Raw genomic sequence first — 27,790 nt, forward strand, 5'->3', positions numbered from 1 at the left:
ATCCAAATTTTAATAGAAATAAAGTTTAAACCATCTGTTGATCCTTATATTTAGGTCATCTTTTTTTTTATCTTAATCAGATTTATATAATTATAAAATTGAATTAATTGAATTCATATATTTAAAAAATTAAACCAAGTAAGTCATTTTCGTTAAAGTTTGCTGAAGTGATGTACATATAATATGCTGATTTATAAGAGCTATGTTATCTGGAATTTGTTATTTAAATCATCTGTGTTTGACCTGTCACTAGACAAAACCTTCTGATCCTACACCACCGACGTTTCCACCGTCTATGGCCTCCATGTCGTCGCTCTCCTGCTTCTCAGCCAGGCCGTCTTCTCATTTACTAAACTATCCAAGAGTTTATAATCTGAAAAGTTGGAATGTGAAGAAAAAGACGAAAATTAATTAACCAAAGATGGTTCAAACCTTAACTTTCCCAGGTCGACCAGACTACAAGTCGCCCATTTTAAGCATTCCTTCTACAAAGGCCTTGAAAAATTGATCTTGATTTGTACTGAAGAATCTTACAAACTCCCTTGTCTGTGGGAATGTGAAAAGTGTTTGATCAGAGTTGAGAAACCCTCTCCCCGCAACCAAGTCCTTGAAATACTGATTATAAAACAAAAGAGACGTAAGTCAAGGTTCCATGTCACATTCTGATCAACATCCGCTCTCTTGGATAAATTAAAAATTGTTAAGATTGGAAATTGTTTGATTTTTTTTTTGGGCTTTGGGGCTTAGCCGAATCTTGGAGTGGAAGGGGGAAACGATGTGGGAGAGATTGGATTCGTTAACGAGGTCGTGGTGGTGTTCGATGATGCAGGTGGAGAAGCGTTCAGGTCGCGGCTGTCGATGGATGCGTTGGAAGAGGAGAAGGGCGTTGTTGGCGGCGGTGGAAGCGGATGTTGGGGGTTTTGACAGTGTGCATGTTGCTAGACCAGAGCAAGAACGACCTGAGGGTCCTTGGTGAGACGCTTAATTTGGTCTTCTGCTTCGCGGTGGGGATCGCTGGTTTGGGCCCAGATTTGGTCTTCGAGGTGGGTAAAGGTTACGCTGGAGACAATGACAATGGTTCCTCCGCCGTAGGTTCCTCCATGGTGCCAACCCGATGGCCGATGGCCGCCGTAGATTTCTTCTCTCTAATAAAAATGACAACTTTAAACCATTTACTGGGTATCATTGTTTTTTATGTTCTTGTAGGATATAGATCTCGGGGTGATTTGATACACAATAAGAATGATGGGTCGGTCTGCATTTTGATGTTCAATAATTGCATTTTCTCGGTGTGCATGGAAGATTTTGTGAAGAAAAAATGCTTACCGTAGAGGCCACAGTTTATAGAAAGAAAGAAAACTGTGGTCCAATCGACTTCTTGAAATATTTGTTTGGTTTTAGGGAACAGATGCCATGCCATTTCAGTTCTTCCCAGTAAAACAGCCAAGTGAAGAGGAGTGAAATCTCCTCCACCCCTGATTGTTGGCAAGGATTCATTTTTTCTCTCCATGATCTGAGCAATCTGCACATTCCCTACTGCTGCAGCAAAGCAGAATGCAGTGTTACCCTTTAAGTCTTGCAATTCTAATTCATCAGGTTGCATTAGCTTTAGTAGCTCCTCCACAAAGTGAACATGGTTAGCACCCACTACTATGTGGAGGACTGTGGCCCAACCCTTTGTTATGGCGGATGTAAGCAGCTCCCAATCTTGTTCCAACATTTTACTCGCTTCTTTCCAATCACCTTTCAGTGCTGCTTTGTGAAGGGGAACACATTGTCCCAGGTATCTTCCCTTGGCATCTTCTGTAACAAGTTCATTTATGGAAAGGAAATCACTTCAGTCCTATGAATTTTTTAGCACTGAGAAATGTTGTTCGTGGAATGTTACTGATCAACGAATTCGTGGAAAAAGATAAGTTTCTTCACTTCAGAGGATTTGAAAATTTCAGAGGATTTGAAAATTGCAGTGAACTGAATGAGTTTCATTGAGTAGGCTTTTCACAATTATGGCTGTCACTTATGAACATGAGGATCCTCTGTTTCATCCTTCAACCAAGAGTCGTGGAGTGACTGTCGTCGGCGAAGCTTAAGCTTCGACCACGACCGGCGGCCGGCGACGAAGCCCATGACCTGACTGAATGAAGAACGCGCGGTGGCCTATGTCATAATCCCTTAATTTAAATAAAATTCCACGTAATCAAAGAATGCACATGAGCCTGAACCACGTAATCACAGTTAGACGCTGTTAGTGAAAAGTTAACGGAAAAGGTTTAATTGGCTCAATTTTACAAGTATAGGAATCCAATTGAGACCTAAAAAAAAACGATCATCCACTTTTGAGATTCACCAACAAATATGATGACCAACAGAGGGTTTAAACCTAGAAATAATTTATGGTAGAACTGGACAGATTTTATTATTTCATTTTTAAAGAAAAAAATTCATATTCATTAAAGAAAAATATTTATCTTTTTTAAATCCTCATACATTATTAGAAAGTAGATTTAAGTCTAATTCAACCTCATTTATATATTATAATTTGGCATTATCTCTAGTCGATATGAGACTTCCAACATAGATACATATAGTATCCTCATTCATATATAGTGTTTCATTCTCTTCTTTATTGGATAACAAGTATACTTGTGTACTAGTATAAGTACCCATCTATTAATTAATTTTTATAAAAATAAAAATTGAAAATCATGACAAAAAAATATGATATTATGAAATATTTAATAGTAAAATAATTCATTTTTGTTTCTTTAAAGATAGAAAAAATATAAATATTTTATATTATATAGCAAATGAAAGATTTTTGTAATTGAACACTTAAAAATGAAAATAAATATTGTCATGTGAAAAAAATAACAATAAATAAAGATATTGCCAGTAGAAATGATCAAATATGAGACTTAAAAATATTTTATTTATTATAGTTCATAATACATCATTTATACATAGGCTTAATAGCTTACTTATCCCTATGTTAAGTGGTTTTTTTCAGTTTAGTACCCAGTTTTAAAGTACATACATTAGGTCCCAAAGTTGTTAAAATTGAATGAATCAAGTCCCCGTTAAATTGGCAGAAGCGGAGTTAACTCTTAGCTGACGTGGCGAAGGAATCTGCACATTTTCTTCTCTCCCCTATGATTTTGTAGAGCTGTCAAAATGGGTAACCCAGTCCGACCCGACCCGACCCACCACGAGTTGGTCACTTAGTGAGTCAACCCAACCCGACTCATTTATTAGCAAGCTAAAAAAATTCGAACCCAACCCGACCCACCACGGGTTGGTGGGTTAAACGGGTTGGCTCATTACTCACTTAATTAACTTTTTTTTTCACCCTCTTCTTCTCAGATTCTTATAACATGTTACTTTGATCGATCAAATTGAAACAGTAATAATTGGACCAATTGATATAAAAGAAAATGAAACAAAAGAAATATATTGTTATATATATTATCAAGCATAAAATTTTATCAATTTAATTTAATGAGACATACACAACCGTTTGACCAAGAAACTACATATAGTCGTTAACAAAAATATATAGCACAAGATAAAACTGTTGTAGATAGGTCTAAAAACAAGATAAAACAAATGATATATTCCTGAATTATCCAATCTATAATATTATCCATCTATTAAATTGGAGTTGATAAATCCACACATCTATAATATTATCCAATCTATAATCTTAGGGTTTTATTTGCAGAGGGGGTAAAGGTTATGCATTTTGAATAATTAATTTAATTAATTTGATTTCAATAAAAAAAATAGAATTTGAATAATTAATTTAATTAAAAAAAATAGGTGGGTTGGTGAGCCAATCCAACCCACCACGGGTTCAACTCGTGTAAGCCAGGTTCTTAGTGAGCCGGATCAAAATTAACTCGTATAAAAAAATTTGCATTTTTTTCCAATTCAACCTGGCTCAAACCCGTGGTGAGCAGAGTTAGCTCACGGGTTTGAATCCATTTTAACCACACTAATTTTCGTGTAATACCCAACTTTTTTTCTCTTTTTTATATCTTTATTAAGTACTATTTTTCTCTCTCTCGTGGATCATGCATTAAACAAGCGCCCTCTACAATGCACAAAACAATTTTAATATTCATGAATAACGAAAACACATTTATTTGCATAATTTTATATAAAAATGGGTCTATTATGAAAATTTAAGCCTAAAGTCATTAATTTATGTTCATTCTTTTTCTTTTTTTCCTCTCTATATATTTATTGTATTATCTTATTTTAATTTGATTAAGTTTTATTAATTTATTGAGTATTGATTTTTTTGTATTTTTAATTGATTATCCGTTTTTTAATTTTTCTATTAACGGAATGACATAGTTATTTTGTCGTCTTATTTATTTTTTCCTGTTGAGTTTTTGCCATTAATAAAAATGATCACATCTAGAGTAAAACAATTAACTTATTGTTTTTCTTAAAATGTGATAGCCAGTAATGAATTGTCATAGTCACCTCTGACAGAGTCTTGAAAATTCAATTATGAATTTAAGTTTCATCTTAAATGAAATTTATAAAGTTCATATAAGATAAAAATACATAAACTTGTTATTTTAAGATTTTTAAATTAAATATGATATCAATTGTGTAAATTAAACTCATATTTTTATATATTTAGTAATCTTTCATCGAAAAATTCAACACGATAAGAACAATTTAATAAATAATAATTTAATTAAAGAAATAAAGATAACTTATTATTTTCATTTAATATAATCATTCTATATTAATCACAAAATCTTATATGTAGTGGAAAAAAATAAAATGACAAAACACAACAACAATCATCTAAAACAACATCAAACAATAAATATTTAATTAAAATATAAAAATTAGCATAATACACAAAACATTTTATTAAAAATTAATTAGAAGTATCTAAATTTATAAGTAAGTTAAAATTTAACTCAGAATTTTTAATTTTTAAAATTATACATTATTTTAAAAGTCTATTATCTCATCCTCCCACCTTTGGCACAATATTTTTTTCAATTGAAAAGGGATTCTCAAATGATTTCACATACATCGAAATTTCAACTTCAAACTTTGTTGTCTTTAATTGCAAATTCTTTTGTGCATTAACAATAACTTAGTTTGTCGTCTTATGCATGCTACAGTAACCAGCTGTGTTCTATGTGGATTCTATTAACGATGAAAGTAAAACATTATGAATTAAGATATATTTCTGAAATACGGAGATTACCACCTTAATTTTTTCTTATAAAAAAATTATATCATAAATCACTTAAAACACCCGTATACATAAGAGAAATGCAAATTTAAATAGCTTGTGTAATAACTTTTTTTACCACATCTAATAATCTTGTATAGTTTTTAATATTTTTATTTTATTTTATCTTTCGAAGTATAAGACAAAAACTGTGAATCAGATTTATTTAGTTCGCAACTGATAAACACAAAGTCATGTTATGTTTCTTGTAATTGGTCTAATGGTGTTGAAAATCTCGCATCGATTACAAATAAGATCAATTCATAGTTTATAAGTAAGTACAATGTTATCAGATTATCCAATAAAAATATTTAATCTCATAAATAAGATATATATACCTTGGCGTGAAAGATAAGACTAATTCATAGTTTATAAATAAATACAAATTTTACTCTACAAGATGATTTTGTGGAGTTGAATTAGACTTAAAATCAACTTTTTAATAAATGGAGTAATAGTATATCCGTAAAAGTTCATTCCTTTTTACAGAGGCGAAGTCGAATATATGGATAAAAATAAGTGTAATAAACCATCTGTAACTTGCATGGTCATTGATTGGAGGGAAGGTTTTAAATGTTTGAATGGGTCCACAATCTCCCCTTTACATAGATTAAATTATTTTAAATATTTTCCTTTTTCAAATTTAGAGTTTTTCTATATCGTTTTTGTACTGAATCTTTCAAAATGTATTCAATGAATATTAATTTTAATGTTTCAAACTATATTAATTTTTTTAATGTATTAATATCAGTGGATTTTAAAAATTCAGTGAGAAATAACATTCAAAATTCAACAAAAACTTTAAATTCCATTTTTTCATAATATTATAATTTCTTTCTCTCTTTTAAATAAAAATGATATAATGAATTAGCCTAAAAACACTTTCAATTGTCATGTTTTTTCAACCAATATTTAACTTTGAATTTAATGCAACATAAAATAACTAAAAGGGTTTAAAGAACTAAAAATGATAATGGGGAAGTGTCTATTATTGCAACCCTATTTAAGATTTTTTTTATGACTAAAAAGACTATTTATGTATGCTTTAAACTAATTAAAAAGACAATTTTGTATATCAAGATGCTCAAAAGTACCTTTGTTTCCAAACACTATTTTTTTTAAAGTTACTAAGAATTTTTTTAAATAAATAAATAATATAGTAATTATGTGTTTTTGAAATTTGAACATGAAAAATTAGAGTATTATTCATGCATCATTCATGGTGAGTGTCTGTTCCATAAGTTCAACCCATTCTATATTTTATAACAATAAATTTATTTACTTTCATAATAATTATAGCATTTTATAAATTCCATAAAATATATGATAATTAAACTCCCGATAAAAATCCTTTACTTTATTTCGCTCAAGGAAAATAATCTTTATATTAATATAATTCGTCTACCATTCTTTTCAAATCAACATGTATACATTGTAGTTTTGATATTCTTTCCATTTTTATCTGCGATTCAAATTTTCTTTAACAATTTTAATTTTCTAATATGAAAAAAAAAATTGTTAATGGGATCCTTAACTTATATGTTTGTTAAAAGTATTATTAAAGAAACATAAAATAAAACATGTTTCCAAAATTAAATATTCGATGAAATCAAAACATTTATTATTATTATTATTATTATTATTATTATTATAAAGTTAAGTAGTATTAAATATATATAATTAAAAGAGACAGAACCCTATTGTGGTGGCTAAGTTCTGAATCGGAAGTAGATTTTTGAAGTTTGAAAGCTTTCTACTGAGATTCAACCAAGAAGCGCTTTGACAGTTTTTTGAGTTTGTCAAATATATATATATACAGACACATATATGTGTGTAAATATACATTCGCACCGTCAATTCCATTTCGTTTCTCTCACTTTGTTCTTCACCAAACCCATCTCAGGTTCTCTCTTCTTCTTGTCTTGGATTGTGTACATATTTCCCATTTTGCCCCTCTTCTTACTGTACTTGTTCTGCTTCTACGAATCTCTTTTGAATTCTCACTGATTTCATTCCATCCCTTTTGTACTTCTTAACTTTTTACACTGTACTTACTACCATTCGCTACAATTTCTTTCATGGGTTTAAGCCAAATTTTGTTTTTTCTTGCAAACGCTGTTTGTGTTTCCTGCTTCTTGTTCTGTTTCTCTGTTTAGTTTAATTCATGTTCCTTCGCTGGCTTCCTCACTCTGTTGTGTTTAATTCTAAATCTGGGGCTGGAAAAAGTTTAAATTTTTCAGTTGCTTGGCTATTTTTTTCTTTGAGGATCTTATCTTGGTTGGGCGAAGCGCAAACTGGTACAAGAGGGTCGGGGGAGGGGAGAATCGAGATTTCCAAATGTAGAATATCAATTCTGATTTCTGAAATAAGGGGAGAAAACATTGGGATTTGTGAGGAAAATGGGGGGAAAAGTTTGAATTTTTCAAAAAAAGTAATTTTTTTTTTTTGTTAGGAATTTTCTTGTGTTTGGGAGAAGGGAGAAGCATAAGAGGGAAGGTGGGGATAGGATAATTGTGACTTGTAAACGTAGGATTTCTTAGTTGTTACTCCATTGTAAATTTTCAGAACTTTGTTTCCTCTCTTCTTTTTTTCTTTGCCTTCCATGCAAATGAAAAGTAGTGAGAAGGGCTCTAAAACGAGACAGATACTCGTTTATTATTAATTTGTTTTATTTTTTTGGGAAAAAAATGTGTTTATTGGAGCAATTGGCTGTATCAAGAGTAGTTCTTGTCAAGTGCGAGATAATGAAATAGTTGAAAGATTAGGTAATGGAGAAGATTTTGAAAGGAATGAAAGTTTCCAGTGTCAACAGATAGCAAGTTGGGGAGAGGGGGTGATAGATGTAGTCCTTCAAATATAGGTCATGGGTTTAGTGGAATTAATGAAAAGCAGATACTTACTTACAAATTGGGGGGTTTCTTCTGAATGGGATTTAAGAAATTAAATTGATCTTTGCGTATAACCCAAACCCTTTGTATATGTAAGGGTCCCCTTAATTTATTCAATTTAATATTAATTTAAATTTCTTTAAGTTCTCTTATACTGGCTCTTATTTCTGCATTCAAAATTGTGAAATTGATTAACAGATAACCTGCAGATTATTAGTGGTTGAAAAATAAAGACTCTGAGGTTTTCTGTTCATTTTAAATTATTTAATGTAACACCAGGAGGAGTTCCCAAAACAGATTAAGGTGCCATGGTAGTAATGATTCTTTATGAATTTAAATTAAATAAAGTTGGTTTTAGCAGAAAAATTTGTTTTATTTATTATTTTTAAATTTCATTTTTCAGTTTTTCTCACTATGTGTTATTTTGTTCTTCAATTCCCAATTTTGCTTGTCAAGAAATAAATATTGAACCATCTTTCTGCCTGCTTATCCCGTCTAGTTTCTGTTTGCCATGGCACTAACTTATATGTAGGAAAAGAATATTTTTTATGTCTGTGTTTGAGGATGCTAATTTTGATTTATTGATTTTGGAAATTCAACATAGGGAAAAATTTTGGTGTCTTACTTTTGCTTAAAGCTGATACAGTTTTCTTCATTTTGTAGGCAAAGTATGCCTTTGAAGGAATCAAGTAAGTCTTGTATGTGGATTTTGTGGTATTGATTTTCAATATCCGATTTATGGTTTGAGCTTCTATTGAGAAACTGAGACACAGGTTGATCACATAGGAATATCAAGTACTCTATCAGATTTCATGCCTGCCATGAAAAAGGTTGTTTAGTGTTGTTGTAATACCTTTGACTTGACCAGTCATTCTCTTAAGTTCTCTAAAATATTATGTGATGATGCTGGGGGAATGGCCAAATGTATAGAAATTACTAACATGAATTTACCATTAGTTATTGCCATATCTTTAGTTGGTCCTTTTAAGTTAAGATGACCCATTTAATCAAATATTTATTTTGGTTTTGATGGCTTTTCGTTTCAGATTCAATTTTTATAGAATATGTTGTTGTGGTAGTCCATTACTATTGTGTTAGTCAACTCAATTTGAATTTTTCCTTTTGAATGAATTGTCTTTGGTCTGTTGATTTAGTTCCTGTTTTTTTTTTCCTGTTTAACAGAATTCTGAGCAGACTCATTTTGGATCTGTTTTCAACAAGTTGTTGAAGGAGCTTCGAGAACCTGTTGACTTTGAACTTCCTAATTGGTTTAATAAATCAAAGCCAATGCAGTACTCCTATATAAAACGCAGTATCCTTTGTACTTCTTCTGAAATGTTCACAGTAACTGTGTATCTTTCATGTAGAGCTGTATGGTTTATAAGTAAGTTTGCATGTATTGATCTTGCTAGAGTTTAAGTTGTTTTTAGTTTCCTAATTTCCTCTAAATTGTGTGATCCTGTTTTACTTAGTTTGTCTGTTTAGATGGCTAGAGTTTTAGAGAATTGTCTATATTTGTTTGTTTTTACAAATTTAAGATATATATCTCACAAAGAAGGTCAAAAGATCCCGGTTTGATGATGATGGCATATTCTGTTCCTGTACTCCTTCCGCTGGATCTACTAGTGTATGTGGTAGAGATTGCCACTGTGGGTAAGTATTTCATTTGCATGTTCTTTAGGGAAATCTTCATGTGCTTATTCTCATTTCTAGTACGTTTCTACTCCATGTTAAGTAATGTTCCCAAATCTACCTTTATTTCTATTATTTATATGTTTTTATAAAGTTTATTGTCAGCAGCCAATCAACCATCCAAAATCATCATTGATTTTTTTTTTTCAGAAATATTTATTTTTGGTGTCTGTTTGAGTACTTGTTTTTCAATGGGCTGTGTAGTGTGGTTAACTAAGTTCTTCATAAGCATGCTTAGTTCATCAAATATGGTTACTATTGGTAGCACCGTATATTCTCATTGTTGCTTGATCTGAGCCTTTATAATAATTGTTTCCGAAGCTACCATGTCATGACAAGCATGTTGCATTCCTCAAACCCTTCAAAACCAATAAGGAATGGGATGGTGTAGCTTTGGTTTCCATAAGTTTAAGAAATAGCTTGAACTTGTTCCATGATCGGAAGGGTTATTACCTGTTTGACTAATCATGCGAGTTGCTAGCCTTGTGAAGTTGTGTGATGTTTAAAATGGCTGGAAGGGTTATTGTTTCTAGATATTACAGGTCCACCCAGTACTTTGTTTTACTATGTAACATAAAGTCTCTACTTTCTTATTATATCATATAATATTACAGATGCAAGTATATCAACATGATTTTTTAAGTCATAGCTTACTTATCATGTTGACTGTTCCTGTAGGATGCTTCTGTCTAGCTGTTCATCAGGCTGTAAATGTGGGAGCTCTTGTCTTAACAAACCATTCCAGAATCGCCCTGTGAAAAAGATGAAATTGGTTCAGGTATAAATTTCTGGCTCAGAATTTTTTTTTGTTATAATATAGTTCTCAAGAGTTATTCCTGTATTTTCCTTTTCATAGCAAAATCAAGATTCTGTTTAGAGGTCATTGAAATTTGTTGAGGTAATTTTTGCATCTGTCCTGCTGACATGGTTGTGTAATTTAGCTGCTCTTGTTTTTCGTTTTAATTTGGGTCTATATTGCTGTGTGTTTCTTTACATTTTGTCTTGAAAGTTCTTTAACCTTATTCTATTCAGTTTTGCTAAATAACTAATAAAAATGTTTACATTCATAAAAGTAACTTTGAAAATTTGAAAAATAGTAACTATATTCCTTTCTTAGTGTCCTCATTCTCCTCCCACTATCTCCACCACTTTTCTATCATCACAATACTTTATTTTTGTCCTCATAGATAGATGTGTCTTTATTCTAGTTAGATTATTTGAATTTGTATAATCACTAGCATTTTCTCTTCAAATATCTACACTTGACATGCTGAGATTTAACATTTCTGTAGACTGAGAAATGTGGTTCTGGAATTGTGGCGGATGAAGATATCGAACATGGGGAGTTTGTTATAGAATATGTTGGAGAAGGTGATTATTTTCCTATCAATATTTATAAAGTGAGTTTTTACTTAACTACTCTGAAAGCTACTTACGACGGTTGTCTTTTCTCTACAGTCATTGATGATAGAACATGTGAGGAAAGGCTTTGGAACATGAAACACCGTGGTGAAACAAATTTCTACTTATGTGAAATCAATCGAGATATGGTGATAGATGCAACATATAAGGGAAACAAATCAAGATACATCAACCATAGTTGCTGTCCAAATACTGAGATGCAGAAATGGTTGGTTACTAATTTTTTTATTTGTTTGATGATGTTGCTGCAGGATTTATACATTCCTGTAACGTGCAATTTTTTTTCTCCATTTTTAAGGATAATTGATGGTGAAACAAGAATTGGCATATTTGCAACTCGTGACATACAAAAGGGCGAGCATCTGACTTATGATTACCAGTATGAGCACTTACCTGTTCTTTGCTTCACCCTTTAAGTTTTGGTGGTGTTGGCTTCTCCTGAGTTATGCTACCAACATGATTCTGGCTGGCTGGGATGTTTCTAACTACGTTGCAGGTTTGTTCAATTTGGTGCAGATCAAGATTGCCACTGTGGTGCTGCTACATGTAGGCGTAAATTGGGTGTTCGACCTACCAAGCCTAAAATGTCTTCAGATGCTGCATTAAAATTAGTTGCATACCAGGTGGCTTCATCTTCTCATGAAAAATAACCATTCTATCTATGCTTCTCTCTCTAATCTCCATGAAACTTTAATTATAACCTAGTACTATAACTTAGATTATTCCAGTGACTTGTTCAGATTTTATTTCTGAATGGTGGTTAGTCCTGGGTCACAATTTTCCTAATCATAAGCTCAAGAAGCAATGATGTAACATTTTTTTGAATTGGGTTTATGTTGGGAACTTTATTAGGTCCGTAAGTCTGTCATTTCAGTGCTGCATTTAGATTAAAAAACTATAAAAGAACAAACTCCATTATTTTGTACAAGAATTAGAGGTAAAGGGGTAACAGGAGGATTAATAATGCTGAGTTTGGCCACCACACAAGCCTCATAGGTGTGACTAAATGAATTGTTAGGGTATGACTTTTTTGGTATGATGATTAGTAGACAGTTCTGACAGTATCTTGGATGAATGGAACAGGAAAATAAAATTCTTATTAGTGAATTTAAACAAATAGTGAATTGCAGTAAAGTTTTTAAATGTGTTGACTCTTGACAGTGGATATGAAAAATTACAAATATGAAATTTTAAATGTGAATATTACTTCTGAATTAGTAGGGATACAAGTACATAATTAGGGAAATAATAAGAAGCAATGAGGACAAATTTTGAGTTAAATCTACCCTCTCTTAAGTTGGTGAATGCCAAAATCATGTCAAAACTGTTCTTTAGGAAATCCCTTAGTCAATACCAATTGAAACACTAAAGGAACAATTTTACAACATTGAACTGGGTTGAGTGCAATACCTTTCACAAAATGGCTTCATATGGTCTGAAATTATGCATCGACACTTGTCCTCACAAGATTTTGGTTTTTTCTTCTCTCTGTCACTGAATTATACTCCTAAAAGCATACAGTACACTGAGTTATATGCCGAAAAGCATACAGCGCTGTGAGGTGAATCTCCTCTGAGTAATAGGTTACATTTTGTTTTTTCTCCGTTTCACCAAGTTATGTGCCTGAAAGAACATACAGCACCTTGAGTTGAATCTCCACTAAGTAATTGGTACTTGCATTACTTTTACTTTTTCTTCTTCGTGTCAACAATTTATATGCCTAAAAGTATACAGCATCCTGGTTCTTGCATAATTTTCTGTGATTTTTCAATTTTCTCATCTCTAAAACTTGAGCTTAAATTCTGGTGTTTATAAAACCATCCATAGTGGTGCTGACACTATAGAGGGATAGTGGACAGTGGAATGGTCACTCTTCTAAATTTTTTTATTTAATTATATCTATTTACATATAAACTCTAAAAAATTATGATATTGATAATTAAAAATAAAAGTTCTTATAGGTATCTTGAACAGAACATTTAAATGCCAACCAAAGTCAAAAGGTCTTTATCATTTTATATTTTGGAAGTTGCAATCCCAAAAATAACCCATGAAGTAGCTATAATGTCTCAATTCAGAGGGTTTTCTTGGAACCAACACATAGCACTGCCATTATGACTGCTACCATCGCTGTTCAGCCTGCTATTTGATCACTTACCTTGTTACAGAAATTTGCTCCCCTGTAGCAGCCCTTGTAGTGGATCTTAGCCACTCTGCTCTGCTGCTATTGCACACTATTTGAAACCCTAATTGATGTCAATTCTCCATTTGATTGGTATTTAGCATTTTTCAAATTAACTAAAGTTTGAAAAAAAAAAGATGGAAAATTTGATTGGGGATAGGTAGAAATGTAGAAAGTAACTTCCTCCTCCTTGGAAATGTAAGATACCCTCCTTCTACCATGGGTAAGGGTGGACAAAGTGTACTGCACTGTACTATAAAATTTTATAGTTAACTATAAAATAGTTCGTCTGAACTGGACTGAACTAAAAAATAATTCAAACGAACTGAACTAAACTATTTTTTAGTTCACTTATATTGCAGTTCAGTGAATTATTTTTTAGTTTACTTAGTGCAGTTCAGTAAACTGGTTTGCCGCACCAAACTGAGAAACACTTTCTTTAAACTGCATCATTCAATAACACCTTCCAATCATTATAAACAGGCATATTTTAAGTTTTAAGAAGCTACTACACAGAATCATCTTAATCAATACAGACATTATTTAATATGTTTTGAAACAGAAAGCAACTTTGGCAAAACCAAATGAACAATGTCGTGTTTGGTTACCCATTGGGGGAAACCGTTGCACTATTACAAAGGAAACATTAAAGGAAAAATTCTTTGCATTGGATCAAACATATGATAAGCCTTCTTCCGTGGAAAACCAAAACAAATATATATATATATATATATATATATATATATATATATATATATATATATATATATATGTATATGTATGTATATGTGTGCCTGCGCGTGACATGGGGTTATAAAGTTGAAAATCATCTCAAATTTGTAATGGGAAAGTCAAAACACTTGTGATTTTGTGCTGTCTAAAATCTCCATGAAAGCAAAGCAACCTTGTTTATGTTTTAGTTGAGCTAATCTAATTCTGGTGACACATAATTTATCTTATAACAACAAATAGAGGAAATTGATAGAGAATCAGGGAAAGGAAACTGAGTTCATTGAAATTCATTTCCATAAGCTCCATGAGAGGAAAATAGGAAGAAAATTTGAAATAAACTTCTTCCCGAGCTTAATTTGTAGAAAGTTTCTTGTATAGTTGTTCTACTTTTTGTGCATAAGGTAATTTTAGTTTATGAAGAAGTTAAATTTATCTTTTTCTTCTCTAAAAGAGCTTATGGAGAAGCTCATCCAAGCAAACCCTAACAAACTAACAACTTAAAGTTGTTTTAGATGCTGATAAGAACTTAAGGAAAATTGATAAGGGTAGGAACCAAACACTACATATTTTACTACTGTGTTAAGGAGGGAAAACCAAAAGTCCTATCATTGTACTCTTAGAGAGATAGTGATTCACTCTATGACACTTCACTAATACCAATCAATTGGAGTCTTGGTGAACTACACCACAAAAGCTAGCCATTTAAGGGGGAGAGAATAAAAACTTAAACCGCTGAGCACATTCCACAATACTGAATTTAGTATCTGTTTTGCTGACTAATTGTGTACTTTCGTCTGGACAGGTTTATCAGAATGGACGCTTGCAAATTGGTAGGTTTGCTTTTTTATTTTGTTAGTTATTTACTATTTTTTTCTTCTGAAAGTAAATGTGCATAAAATCTGTGATCAGTTCCTCTTATAATTTATCTTCGATATATAAAATACCCATCTCCCTTTTGCACTTGGTTTTTCAGGAGGTTCTCGTGTTAACCACCGAAAATGCTTACACAATTGCATTGGTGAAGTTATTAGAATAAAAAGCTTTGAAAAGGAGAGGTATGGTAAAATTGTCCCTTTATTAGTTGTGACACTGTGTCTTCTGAAGTTTATGTATGTATATCCATAATCATTGTCATTCTTAAAATGCTGCAGGTTTGGAGTCATTAAACGGTTTGATGAACATTCTCGAAAACATTCAGTAAGGGATTTCTTTGTCTGGATTTTGACAATTTAGATGAAAATTGTCATCAAATATGAATATGTATTTATTTTTGCTTTTGCAGATCATGTTTGAGGATGGTTGTGTTGAAATTTATGACATGTCAAAAGAGGACTGGGAGCTTGTGAGATAGTAATGCAACTGTTTGGTAGGAACTACTTAATGAATACTTCTTTTTGCATGATTTATCTATCTGTATAACATTGTGATATATTATATTGTATGGTAAATTTCCAAATTGTCACACTTTAATTTGATTTGGGGACTTGGGTAATGATGAAAATTAGTTGGTCTGCTTTCAGTGTATATGTTGATCTTTAGAGCATGTTATTTAGTTTTGAATATATTGATTACTTAACACCTGTGTTGTTCAGGTGCAGGTGAAAGGAGGTGAAAAACTGAAAATCGCAGTCATTATTCTTTCATTTCATGTGCATAATTCTTGTAGTTGCTGAGGCTCTGATCAACGGAAAATGAAGCTGGATATATGAAAACACAAGTCTTACTGATTGAAGATATCAATAAGTTTTGTTTTCTTCTGACAAACTGTATGGTGTTAGCCTAGATGATTGTTGTTCAAAGGACTGGAAATAATCTTTGTATTTTTTAAAATCCTAAGTACTCTCTAAAATGAGAATTCTTCTTGTACCATTACCTAATATATGTGTAGTTTCAATTGTATTCTTTTACTGTCAATTTTCGAGCATAAGGTTATTAGTGATAATGAGGAAGTTCTGATGCAGAAAAACAAGGAGAAACTTGTTAAATGTCCATTACTCTTTGATCAATGCTGATGACTGCTAAAGTCAGGCACATTGATCTTCCTCCTCTTGGACTTATATTGTAAGAGTCATTTTAATTATTACATGTAAAATCAGTGTTTGACTTTGTTAGGTTAATTTTCTATCATTGAATGTTACATGACCAAAGCAAAGGAACACTCACATGTTTGGAGATTCTACTGTCTATTGTATGAATATAAAATCATAATAACATTGTGTTAAATTAATAACTATCAGTTCAAATTATTTTGTGCCATAAAATTTAACCACTAATTGGCCTCGTCATATAATAAAGTATAAAATGAATTTTAAAACATTAAATTTTCAAGCATGATAAATGGGTTCATAATTGTGCATAGACAAGCATAATGAGTCAAACTTTGGAACTTTTTTTTGCAACACTTTTTTTGGTTTTTCATCTGGCATCTTCCATCATTTTACCTTGTATTTTTAAATTTTTTTAATATTTCAAAACTCTTCTCTTCAGTTAAAAAATCATATTTTCATCAAATTTTGAAATTTAACAAATGAATTTTTTTATTAAATTTTAAAATTCGAATGAAAGATTTCTCAAAAATTTTATTGGATTTTAAAATTTAACAAAAAGTTTTTCTCTATCAGATTTCAAAATTTAAGGAAAGATTTTTTTCATCAAATTTTAAAATTCAAGAAAGAAGTTTTTATTTTCTTCATTAGATTTTGAAATATGATATTTTGAAAATTGAAGATGCAATGTATGTTTGAAAGTACAAAATGAAATAACCCACTTTTTTTTATCTTATCATACCTTCCTATTTTTGTAAATTTTTAATAAAAATCCAAGCACTTTCTATTAACAAATAATGTGAAGAATATATATATATATATATATATATATATATATATATATATATATATATATATATATATATATATATATATATATATACACGAGAATAGATTATTTATTAAAAAAGTTCAATGGATATTTAATGTAATTAAAATATTATATTTAAAATTAATGTATTTCTAAATTATTTTTGCATTTAAAAAATAGAACAATAATATTTAGGTAAAAAGTAAAATTTTAAATAATTTAAAACATTTTATCTGGGCCTGATCCAAAACTCTACAAGCTTATTCGGACAGATCCGCTTTCTTTGTTTCTAAACATGGCAACTCAGATGAGTAAGAAGAGAAAGGTAAATTGTTAACGGAATCAGAAACAACAACAATTTCTCTTTATTTTTTTTTGTTTTTTCTTTCTGCTTTCCGATATTTTGTGAGTTGAATATTCAAACGTTGTGACTGTACAGTTTGTTGCGGACGGAGTGTTCTTCGCCGAACTGAATGAGGTCCTGACACGTGAGTTGGCGGAGGATGGTTATTCCGGTGTCGAGGTTAGGGTTACGCCTATGCGCACAGAGATCATCATCAGAGCCACCAGAACCCAAGCCGTTCTCGGTAAGTGTGATTCTATAACCTCTGTTACTTTGGTTGAATCAATATCAGTTTACTGATTGTGTTTTGATGTGTAGGTGAGAAGGGAAGGAGAATTAGGGAACTGACCTCAGTGGTCCAGAAGAGGTTCAAGTTTCCTGAGAACAGTGTTGAGCTGTATGCGGAAAAGGTGAACAACAGAGGTCTATGTGCCATTGCTCAGGCCGAATCTCTTCGCTACAAGCTCCTCGGTGGTCTTGCTGTTCGCAGGTATGTATAGTTTTTAGCAAATTTATTAGTTTATATAATGATTATAGTATTTCTGAATTTGAGTTATCAATAGACAGGGATTTTAGTTTTGGATATTATGAATCTGTGCACTTCTTGCTTAATGCTTATGCTTTATTGTGGTGTAGTAGATTGATTTAGTGTATTTAGAGAAGCTTTTGCAAAATTGTTTGTTCGAGGAGAGCAGGAAATTGATTTTGGTTTAAAAAATTGGTTTTCTACTGAAGGGTACGTATGTCTGGATTCTTCTATCCTGAGGGCAATAAAATTTTCAACCTAAAGTTAAGTAATTTTTTATAAGTTCTAGTCAAACCATCTCAAAGGAACTTCAATTACACTCAGATCTTGATGAGCTACGTGTCAAGCTCAATACACGAATGACAAATTTTTGGAGTCTTTAAATTGGTTGACCTAGTAGCCAAGAGACAACCAAAATATTTAACTTGTTTTTTGAAAACATCAATTTGAACATCAATAAGAGTTTGTTCATCCTCAGCCCCTACCATCCTAGTTATACATTTCATTAGACCTCGTTTCACTTCCAAATCGGCTTTAAATCTAGGACGATAGTGCATTTGAGTGTTAAGAAAATAACCTACAACATGCAAAGACATGTAGAGTTGCTCTTGTCCCATCCTTCATTGATGATGTTCCACCAAGGAAATTGACTAACCAAAATATATTACTTTTGGTTGATTTTTTGTTTTAAATTTCAAAATCACTATCTTAACAAAAAAAATATATAGAATGTTAAAATGAATAGTACCTTTTCTGGATAGCATTGAAAGCCTTTTGTATCTTCTCCTTAGCTTTGTCCAATGCTTCAAAAATGAACCTCGTGACTAGCTTTTAATTCAAAGCTCTTCAATTAGAGGCAATGCACTTTTCAAACAAGTTATGATATTCTTTCAAAAATCCTTACCTAAAACCACATCTTCAACTACTTTACCATCAATTGATTTAGCAAACATGTTAGACTTCAATTCATTACTAGTAAATATTATAATTAAAGCTCCCTTATTCTCATGAAGACACCCTAATGTCAAGTAAGATGTAGCATAGAGAATAACACCCTGCCTCACCAAATCTCTTCCTTTCATGAAATTTTGACATAGAGATATTAGGGAACTTCTTGAATAGATATAAAGGTAGTAATTGTTTTACCTTTTGGAATTGTCTCTTCATAAATTGAGATCTCATAATCTTCCAACATTAAGTCAACACAATGTGCAACACAAGGTGTCCAAAATAGCATTGCCATCAACATTTGGCTAGACAGCTTTGTAGTTTGTTGCATTATGAGTCATAACTTTAATGACATTGTCTTTCTGGAACTCTTCAAAAAATGTTATCCATCATCTCAAAAACTTTCAGTTGTTTTGGATATAGTAGTTGCATCTATGGACTTTAAAACACAATTCCCTTTAGATTGTTCACTAGAAATTTTATTATTGTCCTTCATTCCTTATCAATCAAACCATTAGTCATAATCGTACATCTCATTTTCTTTCAGTCATCCCTATGTGATTTTAAAGCAAGAGATGTATTTTGAACTTCCTCCAAATATTTGACTCTAATCTCATGATAGGATAGAGGTTACAAAATGGGTCATGCATCTCCACCAATTAAAACCCCTAGAAACTTACCCAACCTAAGAGCTGCCACGAGAACTCATGGTGTAACATAAGAGGAAAGTTTAAAATATGTACTTGTTTTACAAGCATGTAGGGATGAATGGAAGAAAACAAGATGTACAAATATGGTCGATGGCTCGACCGACAAGAAAAGAATAATAATAAACTTACTATTGAACGACCCCAATGGAACCATGTTTTTCAAGTCCCGGGATGCATCCGCAATATCCAATGTAGCTGAAAAGGTTTGAGATGATTGATAAAGTATTAGTGTTGTTGAAGAGGTGGTACAAGTTGTGGCAGGTAATACAATAAACTACAAAGCTATTGGTCAAATGATGAGGGCAAAGAGGAAAACACTATTATGGATACTTGTGTGGTACATTGTGTTGACTTAATGTTAGAGGATTATGAGAAGAAGTTTGTAATTCATGAAGGTAAATGAATTACAACCTTTATCTATTTGAGAACTTCTCTAGTTTCTCTACTACACCATTTCACAAGAAAGATTTGGTGAGGTCTAGTCTTACTCATTGTGCCACATCTTACTTGACATTATGGGGCTTCATGAGAACAAGGGAAATTTAATTAGAATGTTTACTATTAATGAATAAAAGTATGATAGGTTTGCAAAAGCAATTGATGGAAAATTAAAATAGTTGTGGATGTGGAAGGATAAGGATTTTTGGAGAACTATCATAATTTGTTTAAAGGGTGTGTTTCATCTATTTGAAGTGTGTTTCAGTTAGTTTATTCCCAGCCATGGGGTTTCGTTTTGAAGCAATGGACCAAGCTAAGGAGAATATACGAAAACTTTCAATGTTGTCCAGAAAAGATATGACTATCAATGTATTATTTATTAATTTAGTGGTTTTGAAACAAAAAACTAACTAATGTGATATATTTTGGTTAGTTATTTGCCTTTAATGAACATTCTTGATGAAAGGTGGGACAAGCAAATTCACATGCCTTTGCATGTTGCAAGTTATTTCCTTAACACTCAAATGCATTATTGTCTTGTATTGAAATCTAAGTTGGAAGTAAAACAAGATCTAATGTGATGTTTAACATGGATGGTGAAGGATTTGATTGATGTTTAAATTGGCGATTTCAAAAAACGAGTTAAATATTTTGGTTTTACCTTAGCCAATAGGTCAATTAATTTATTTCCAATAGATTGGTGAGAGTCTTATGGTGATGAGCATCTAAAACTAAAGTGTGCCATCATGTATTGAACTTGACATGTAGTTCCTCCGAATTTGAATTTAATTGGAGTTCCTTTTAGATGGTAAGTTATTTCTTTCATATCATACTTGCCTTTGTATTTGTTTAAGTACTCAAAGAGAAAGAATAGGCTAAAGCAAAGCACAGTGAATGATTTTTGTTATGGCATATTCAAGATTAGCATAGAAGAAGCAACAAGAAAACTGCTTCAAATTGATCTTGATGATTGTTCACCCAATGATGAGTGTATCATGCAAGATGAGCATAGGTAGAGTGAAGTGAAGGATTAGGTTTCGAGGTAGACAATTTGGATTTGGATGAAAACTTGGTTTCAATCAAAGTTGAGGAAGATGAAAGTACAAAGATGATGTAGACATTACTAATTTGAATGGTGGAGCAAATGGAATTGGAAATAATGGGGTTGAAGATCTTTCTATGATTATGATTTTAGCACGCTAGATTATATGTTATGAATTATTATTTTAGAATTAATTAACTAGGATGGAGCTATTGGCTTACTGTTATTGTAACTAGGATGGCTTATTGTGTTATTGTAACTAATTACAACTGTTGGCTTACTGTTAATGATTTACTTTTTTTTTTGCTTATCATGTGAACTGAAGTTCAATTATGTGCTTACATATGATTTTGTGTTCATGGTTATCAAACTTGCAAGTTAGCTCATTAACTGGGATGAGTTTACGGGTTCACTCAGTGCTTTCGAGTTAACTCATAAGCAAACTCGATTTTGGAGTACTATTGTGGGATCGAGGTGGAATTGGGTGAATTCGCGAGTCTGCTTCTGATTTGGCGAGTTTAACGAGAAATTTAGTTTTTTCGCAAAGTGAAATCATTTCAGGGCTCACTTACAAGATTAGGATTTTAGTCCTGGTTTTTTCTTCCCTGGACTCTTGTGAATCCATCTCACTGTTGTGCTGTCTCTGTCTCTTGTTTGGTGTCATAGCTCCCGATATGTTGCTGGCTGGCCAAGTGTCGCTATCACCCAAAGTCGCTGTTACCCAAAGTGGCTGTTACCCATTGTCGTTGTTGCTCGCAATCATGTTGGTCTTGGAATATGATGTTGAGTTTAGGGTTTCTGCTGACATTTGGGCCTTAAAGTCAAAGTTTCTAGATGTCAAAGTTTAGACACTTTTTGTATTATATTAAATGTTATATATAATTAATTAAAATTATTATAAAAATATTTAAAATTATATAATATGATTAACTAATAATAATATTTCAATAAAAAAATATAAAAGTTATTCATAATGTTATATAATAAATTATTGTAATTTTGATAAATATTTAAATATTTATTTATCTAAAGTAGATTCTTATATTCGAGTTTATCATGTTTTCATGAGTTTACTTACACTCTCAGAATTTCGAAATTTATAATCCATACTCTTTACGATGTTGAGTAACATCTCGATTTTGACTACCATACCCTTGCGGACTTCCAAGGAATGAATCCCGCACCCATACACTTTAGCCTTTCTTCCCCCTTTTCAGCTGTAAACACCTTCTCTGAGACATGATGAAATGCTATTTGACTGTTGTTTAATGGTAACCTTGATGATATATGTATGTGATAGCTTCTCATCCTATTACTTTGTTTCTATAGGAACACATTTTAGTATTTTACATTGCTAAAGTGCTTTTAAGGACTAGAAGCTTTTAAAGTTTCTAATTTTTTTATTTGGTCGAATCCAATTTTTCTGCCTCTGTGGAAGCTCTACAGTCTTGAACTCTTTGTTGCAGGGCTTGCTATGGTGTTTTAAGATTTGTGATGGAAAGCGGTGCCAAGGGATGCGAGGTTTGTCTACAGCAGCCTCTTTGAACTAATGTTTTTTGTATTGCTTTATACAATGATTTTGTTGTAACTATTGTTTGGCTTGAGCAGGTCATTGTTAGTGGAAAACTGAGAGCTCAGAGAGCCAAATCCATGAAATTCAAGGATGGGTATATGATTTCTTCTGGACAACCAGTCAAGGATTACATCGACTCTGCAGTGAGACATGTGCTCCTTAGACAGGTTTGCTGCTATTCTTCGTTAACTAATACTATTTTATTTAATGTCATTTGGCACTAGGATTTCAACTTTTTGGTTAACTTTTCCTCATTGTTTTACAGGGTGTTCTTGGTATAAAGGTTAAGATCATGCTTGATTGGGATCCTAAAGGGAAACAGGGTCCTAAGACTCCCCTCCCAGATATTGTCACAATCCACACTCCCAAAGAGGAAGAATACAGTCAGCCTGCTACTGCTACTGCTCCTGTTTTGGCCAACGACATTGAGGTTCCTGTTGCTTAAAAATGTTGATTGTTAATAGGTAGTTGAATTTCTATGCAGTATTTGATGGATAACTAGTTCCAAAATTTTGGTATTTAAGCAACAGCAGCATTTGGTTTTTTTATGGTTTAATCTTTTGCTGAGAGTTTGAATTTGTTAAGAGGTTTTGCTGTTGAAAAACTGTTAAAAAAAACATCAAATTGAATGTGTTTTAGTCAGGTTTTTTTTTTCTTAAATATTTAATGATACAAATTTTACTCTTACAAATTACAAGATTGATAAAAAAGAAGTTTTAAATTTAATATTTTTTATTTATTTTTAGGGTTTAGGGTTTTTTATTGTTATATTATACAAGCATCAAAATCAGTACGGACCCAAAAATTTACTTAATTTTAAATTAAAATTATAGTTGTATTGATTCCCTATTGTTTTTCAGTTATCCAATCGATTTCAATCATTATATGTGAAGTTTAACTACAAATGATATTTGCATAGAGTCTGAAAAATATTTTAAAATATATTAAATATGGTTTTCTATATAAAATTTTTTAGAGACAAATCATTAAATTTACCGTACTATAACATGAGAAGGAATTTTTTACATGGCCATCTGGAAGTTGCTCACGAATTTTGTTCAATGTTCGAAGTGATTTTTATCGTGGGCGTAGTGGTTTTGAAATAATTAAAGATATTTATCATGTTCCAGTTCAGTTTGGTAATCTAAAGGCTATAGTATTTTTAATGTATACATTTTTTTCTCGTTTATTGCTAATACCAAAAGGAAAGAGCATAACTAAAGTATTGGATGTAGAACACAGTCGGCATTTCTTTGTCCATCCCTTTTCTTTTATGTACATTTGACAAGCGTTAAAAAGAAGTCTAAACTGCTCATGCTTTAAATATTTGATAAAATAATTTAAAAACATTTTGCATTATATCGTTTAGAGCAAATTTCTACCTTTAAAAACATTACATTATATCATGTTTCATATTTTATCATTCCGAATTCATTTTTTGAAACATTCCTAGTTTTATAAATTTAAAACATATTTTAGATTGCAATGAAAAATATTCGATCACTTAAAGAATCTGACATTTTACCATACCTTACTAAATTGCAGAAAGAAAACGAGTGCTAAAATGACTTATAGCTCAAACAACAATCTTAACATAAATTTACATGATTAAGAGAAATAGCAATTTTTCAAGCTAAATCTTACTTTTTTTTGTCAGGAAATTAATTTTAGGCGGTTTCACTCTTCAAAATATTTAACTGACAATCCTCTCCTCAAGGAAGAATTGAGGGAACGGATGGGAGTCGGAAAAGATAGATTGATAGTCTTATAATTTGAAGTCAGAGAAGAGAGCATAAAGTAAATGATTGAGTGAACAACCAATTTTTTAAGTGATTATTTAGTGGGTTAAAAATCAATAACTCATTTTCTGATATGGACGATAGAAAAATGGAGGGATATTTTAAATCATTAACTTTGTTCCCTTCTGAACTTGCAAACTACTTTATTTATTCTGAGATTTATACAACCTACTACATACAAGTGCTAATGTGCTATCGACTATATGATAAGCGTGTAATATCGAACATCATGATCTCAAACAAATGACGACATCTTATTTGTTGTGGCATCTGACCCATACTCCTTTTCTCTCAAATTCTTAAAATCTAAAATGACTCAATCTTCTTCCTATTAATGATACTGATGGAAATTGCTCTCTCCCTTCTAACCAATAGGAAGAAGATGGAAATTTTCATTATGCCTAAACACCCCCACTCCACCCAAGGTAACATAAAATTTCCTTTTTTAATTATTCTTTTCCCTAATGTTATTAACAGTAAAAGTCGTCCTAAAAGCCTCGTTAGAGATAAAAATAATATTTATGTCGTTGTCAACGAAAAGGTACTTTTTCAGCAGAATTCAATGTTAAATCACCTTTCGAACAAGTTTTATAACTTCGGTACAAAATCTAATACTGCATTGCACGTCCTAAATGTTTAACATATAATAAAATAACACCCAAAAAGACAATTCAAACAGAAGATGGGGAATATAAAATAATTTATGCTTGAATACTTGTACTCAGGGATAAGGTTTGTTAAAAAGAAACGAAACTACAAAAATCGGTTTGGGTCTTCGGCATCAAATACTCAAGGTGCTATTTCAGAATATAAATCTAATAGAGCAATTAAAACATTTTCAAGCAACGGGGACCTCAATATCAGCTGTTGGCAAAACAGAAGCAGGCCGGGCATACTCTTCCTCCTCCTTTGGAGTGTGAATTGTGACGATATCTGGGAGGGGAGTTTTAGGACCCTGTTTTCCTTTAGGATCCCAATCAAGCATGATCTTAACCTTTATACCAAGAACACCCTACAAGACCAACATGAAAAAAATTATCAGCATCATCATTTCATGATTAGAGAATTGGAAAAGGAGCCAAACGCATGAAATCCCACTTCGAAAGAGGTTCAATCAGGCATCCAGGAAAAAATAGAAGCAAACCTGTCTTAGGAGAACATGTCTCACTGCAGAATCAATGTAATCCTTCACTGGTTGTCCAGAAGAAATCATGTACCCATCCTTGAATTTCATGGACTTGGCTCTCTGAGCTCTTAGTTTTCCACTGACAATTACCTGCTCAAATCAAACAACAATCAACAAAACCATTACATAATAAAGCAATACAACAAAACTGCTTCTATAAAACAAACCTCGCATCCCTTGGCACCGCTTTCCATCACAAATCTCAAAACACCATAGCAAGCCCTGAAACACACAGGTTAATATGCATAAATATTGTAATGTTGCCAAACATGCAGATGAACTGTATTCACGAAAATGTAAAAATAATAAAGCTCCCACCCATTACCACAATCAACTCTGCCTCCCGTTAAACTTATTCTAGTGAATGCGTAAATGATTGGTTATTGTTAGGTAAAATATTTTTTTCTTCGGTTATTGTTAGGTAAAATATATTTTTCTTCCAAACCTTGGTAACTAGAGGCAAAAAGAAATACTAGGTTTACTTAAATTACTCCCAGATGAAAGAATTCAGATACACATAATGAGGTGGTAGAATTTACAATAAACAAATTACTCAAGATAAAAGAATCTATTCCCAAGAAAAAAGAATTCAGATATAAATGAGGGAGTAGGATTTACAATAAACATGTACACAAATTACTCAAGATAAAATTATTCAGAAATACATTGCTTCAACAAAAACAATTTAAAAGATCAATTTTCTACTTTACTTCAAGAACAACTTGTGAAATTCTATAAAAAATAAAATAAATCATTCTATCATAGTAAAACAGCACTAAGCAGATTAGTAATATCCAAAACTAAAATCTACGGCTATTGATAACTCCAAAGAACATACATATTATTATCACTATATAAATGAATAAATTTACAGAAAATTATACATACCTGCGAACAGCTAGACCTCCAAGGAGCTTGTAACGAAGAGACTCAGCCTGGGCAATGGCACATAGACCTCTGTTGTTCACCTTTTCTGCATAAAGCTCAACACTGTTTTCCGGAAACTTGAACCTCTTCTGCACCACTGAAGTCAGTTCCCTAATTCTCCTTCCCTTCTCACCTACACATCAAAATACAGTCAATAAACTAACATGGATTCAACAAAACCAACAGAGATTCTACAATCACATATACCTAGAACGGCTTGGGTTCTGGTGGCTCTGATGATGATCTCGGTTCGCATAGGCGTAACCCTAACCTCCACGCCAGAGTAACCATCCTCCGCCAATTCACGCGTCAAAACTTCGTTCAGTTCAGCGAAGAACACTCCATCCGCAACAAACTGTATATTGACACAGTTCAAATATTCAATTAACACAAAATATCAGAAAAAAAAAACAGAAAATGTTGGTGTGTCCGAATCTATATGCTCTTTACCTTTCTCTTCTTACTCATCTGAGTCGCCATGTTTGCAGATGAACTCGAAGTAAGGGAAGCGGAGATCTGATTCTGATCTGAACACAGAATGAGAAGTAGAGGTTGTGACAGCAAACCCTAATTTCGGAAGAATATACTTATAGGGTTTTGGGTTGGGCCGGACCAAATTTTTCACTTATTTAAGATTTTAATTTCTTTTTTTTAATCAGGAATATATGTCAATCTTTATTATCAGATTAATTGTAATAATTATAATTATAATTTATTATTATATTTCAAATTAATAAATATACACTAAGAGCTTCGAAATATAATATTTTTTATATTTAAAGTTTTAATTAGTTTACTTAATAAATAATTTCAGTATAAAAATGGTTGAGCATTTTCGATAAAATTTTCACATTCAACTATTTTTAAGAGGCTCGAATATAAAGTATTATTATTTGATAATATCAAATTTTAACAAAAGAAAAGTATGCCAAAAAAAGATTTTTTTATAATTTAAAACTAATTATTAAATAAAAAGCATTTTTCTATAATAGATTTGTCACACCCCTCTTCTTTGATAGGCATGGTGTTTACTCTTTTTAGTCCACTCTTATACACAAAATTGGGAGGTGTATGGAGACATTAGCGTTGCAAAAAGAAACTCTAATGTTGGGCCCAACTTGTTTTTATTAAGAAAATAACACAATTGCACTAGTTCACTGTGCTATATTTATTTTGAGTATATAAAAAAAGGTTAAATATAAATTATTTTTAAGAATTGATTTTATATAATTAAATTTTCTTTTAAAAGTATAATTAATGTTT

The 27,790-nt window shown here is 31.7% G+C and overlaps 4 protein-coding genes across 8 annotated transcripts; 2 read left to right on the plus strand and 2 right to left on the minus strand.

The window, feature by feature from the left end:
- Positions 1 to 938: 938 nt before the first annotated feature.
- On the minus strand, positions 939 to 2,667 carry LOC108344073 (uncharacterized). The gene is made up of 3 exons (XM_017582540.1): positions 2,664 to 2,667; positions 1,418 to 1,803; positions 939 to 1,145 (listed from the first exon to the last, which is right to left on the minus strand). Exons 1-3 carry the CDS (start codon positions 2,665 to 2,667, stop codon positions 939 to 941), a joined length of 597 nt encoding a protein of 198 aa, XP_017438029.1.
- A 4,311-nt stretch (positions 2,668 to 6,978) lies between these two features.
- LOC108346086 (histone-lysine N-methyltransferase ASHH3) lies at positions 6,979 to 16,078 on the plus strand. Of its 5 annotated transcripts, none has more exons than XM_052867377.1 (15): positions 6,979 to 7,166; positions 8,815 to 8,849; positions 8,925 to 8,981; positions 9,334 to 9,463; positions 9,690 to 9,804; positions 10,522 to 10,621; positions 11,136 to 11,214; positions 11,302 to 11,473; positions 11,564 to 11,644; positions 11,762 to 11,888; positions 14,982 to 15,009; positions 15,153 to 15,234; positions 15,331 to 15,376; positions 15,462 to 15,545; positions 15,772 to 16,078. In XM_052867377.1, the coding sequence occupies exons 3-14, from the start codon at positions 8,964 to 8,966 to the stop codon at positions 15,528 to 15,530; spliced, it is 1,047 nt and encodes a 348-aa protein (XP_052723337.1). In that variant the 5' UTR covers positions 6,979 to 7,166; positions 8,815 to 8,849; positions 8,925 to 8,963; the 3' UTR covers positions 15,531 to 15,545; positions 15,772 to 16,078. The 5 variants fall into 5 exon arrangements, with proteins under 5 accessions (XP_052723337.1, XP_017440533.1, XP_017440530.1 ...); XM_017585044.2 differs by having other exon boundaries at positions 8,815 to 8,840; XM_017585041.2 differs by having other exon boundaries at positions 8,815 to 8,840; positions 8,938 to 8,981.
- A 1,163-nt stretch (positions 16,079 to 17,241) lies between these two features.
- On the plus strand, positions 17,242 to 23,163 carry LOC108343728 (40S ribosomal protein S3-1). The gene is made up of 6 exons (XM_017582073.2): positions 17,242 to 17,360; positions 17,475 to 17,622; positions 17,697 to 17,868; positions 22,509 to 22,563; positions 22,651 to 22,782; positions 22,881 to 23,163. The coding sequence occupies exons 1-6, from the start codon at positions 17,331 to 17,333 to the stop codon at positions 23,058 to 23,060; spliced, it is 717 nt and encodes a 238-aa protein (XP_017437562.1). The 5' UTR covers positions 17,242 to 17,330; the 3' UTR covers positions 23,061 to 23,163.
- A 1,934-nt stretch (positions 23,164 to 25,097) lies between these two features.
- Positions 25,098 to 27,135, minus strand: LOC108343761 (40S ribosomal protein S3-3). The gene is made up of 6 exons (XM_017582132.2): positions 26,978 to 27,135; positions 26,735 to 26,882; positions 26,489 to 26,660; positions 25,768 to 25,822; positions 25,559 to 25,690; positions 25,098 to 25,426 (listed from the first exon to the last, which is right to left on the minus strand). The coding sequence occupies exons 1-6, from the start codon at positions 27,005 to 27,007 to the stop codon at positions 25,253 to 25,255; spliced, it is 711 nt and encodes a 236-aa protein (XP_017437621.1). The 5' UTR covers positions 27,008 to 27,135; the 3' UTR covers positions 25,098 to 25,252.
- Positions 27,136 to 27,790: the final 655 nt, after the last annotated feature.

The sequence above is a fragment of the Vigna angularis genome, chromosome 8, assembly GCF_016808095.1.
Source record: "Vigna angularis cultivar LongXiaoDou No.4 chromosome 8, ASM1680809v1, whole genome shotgun sequence".
In the NCBI taxonomy this organism is placed as follows: Eukaryota; Viridiplantae; Streptophyta; class Magnoliopsida; order Fabales; family Fabaceae; genus Vigna; species Vigna angularis.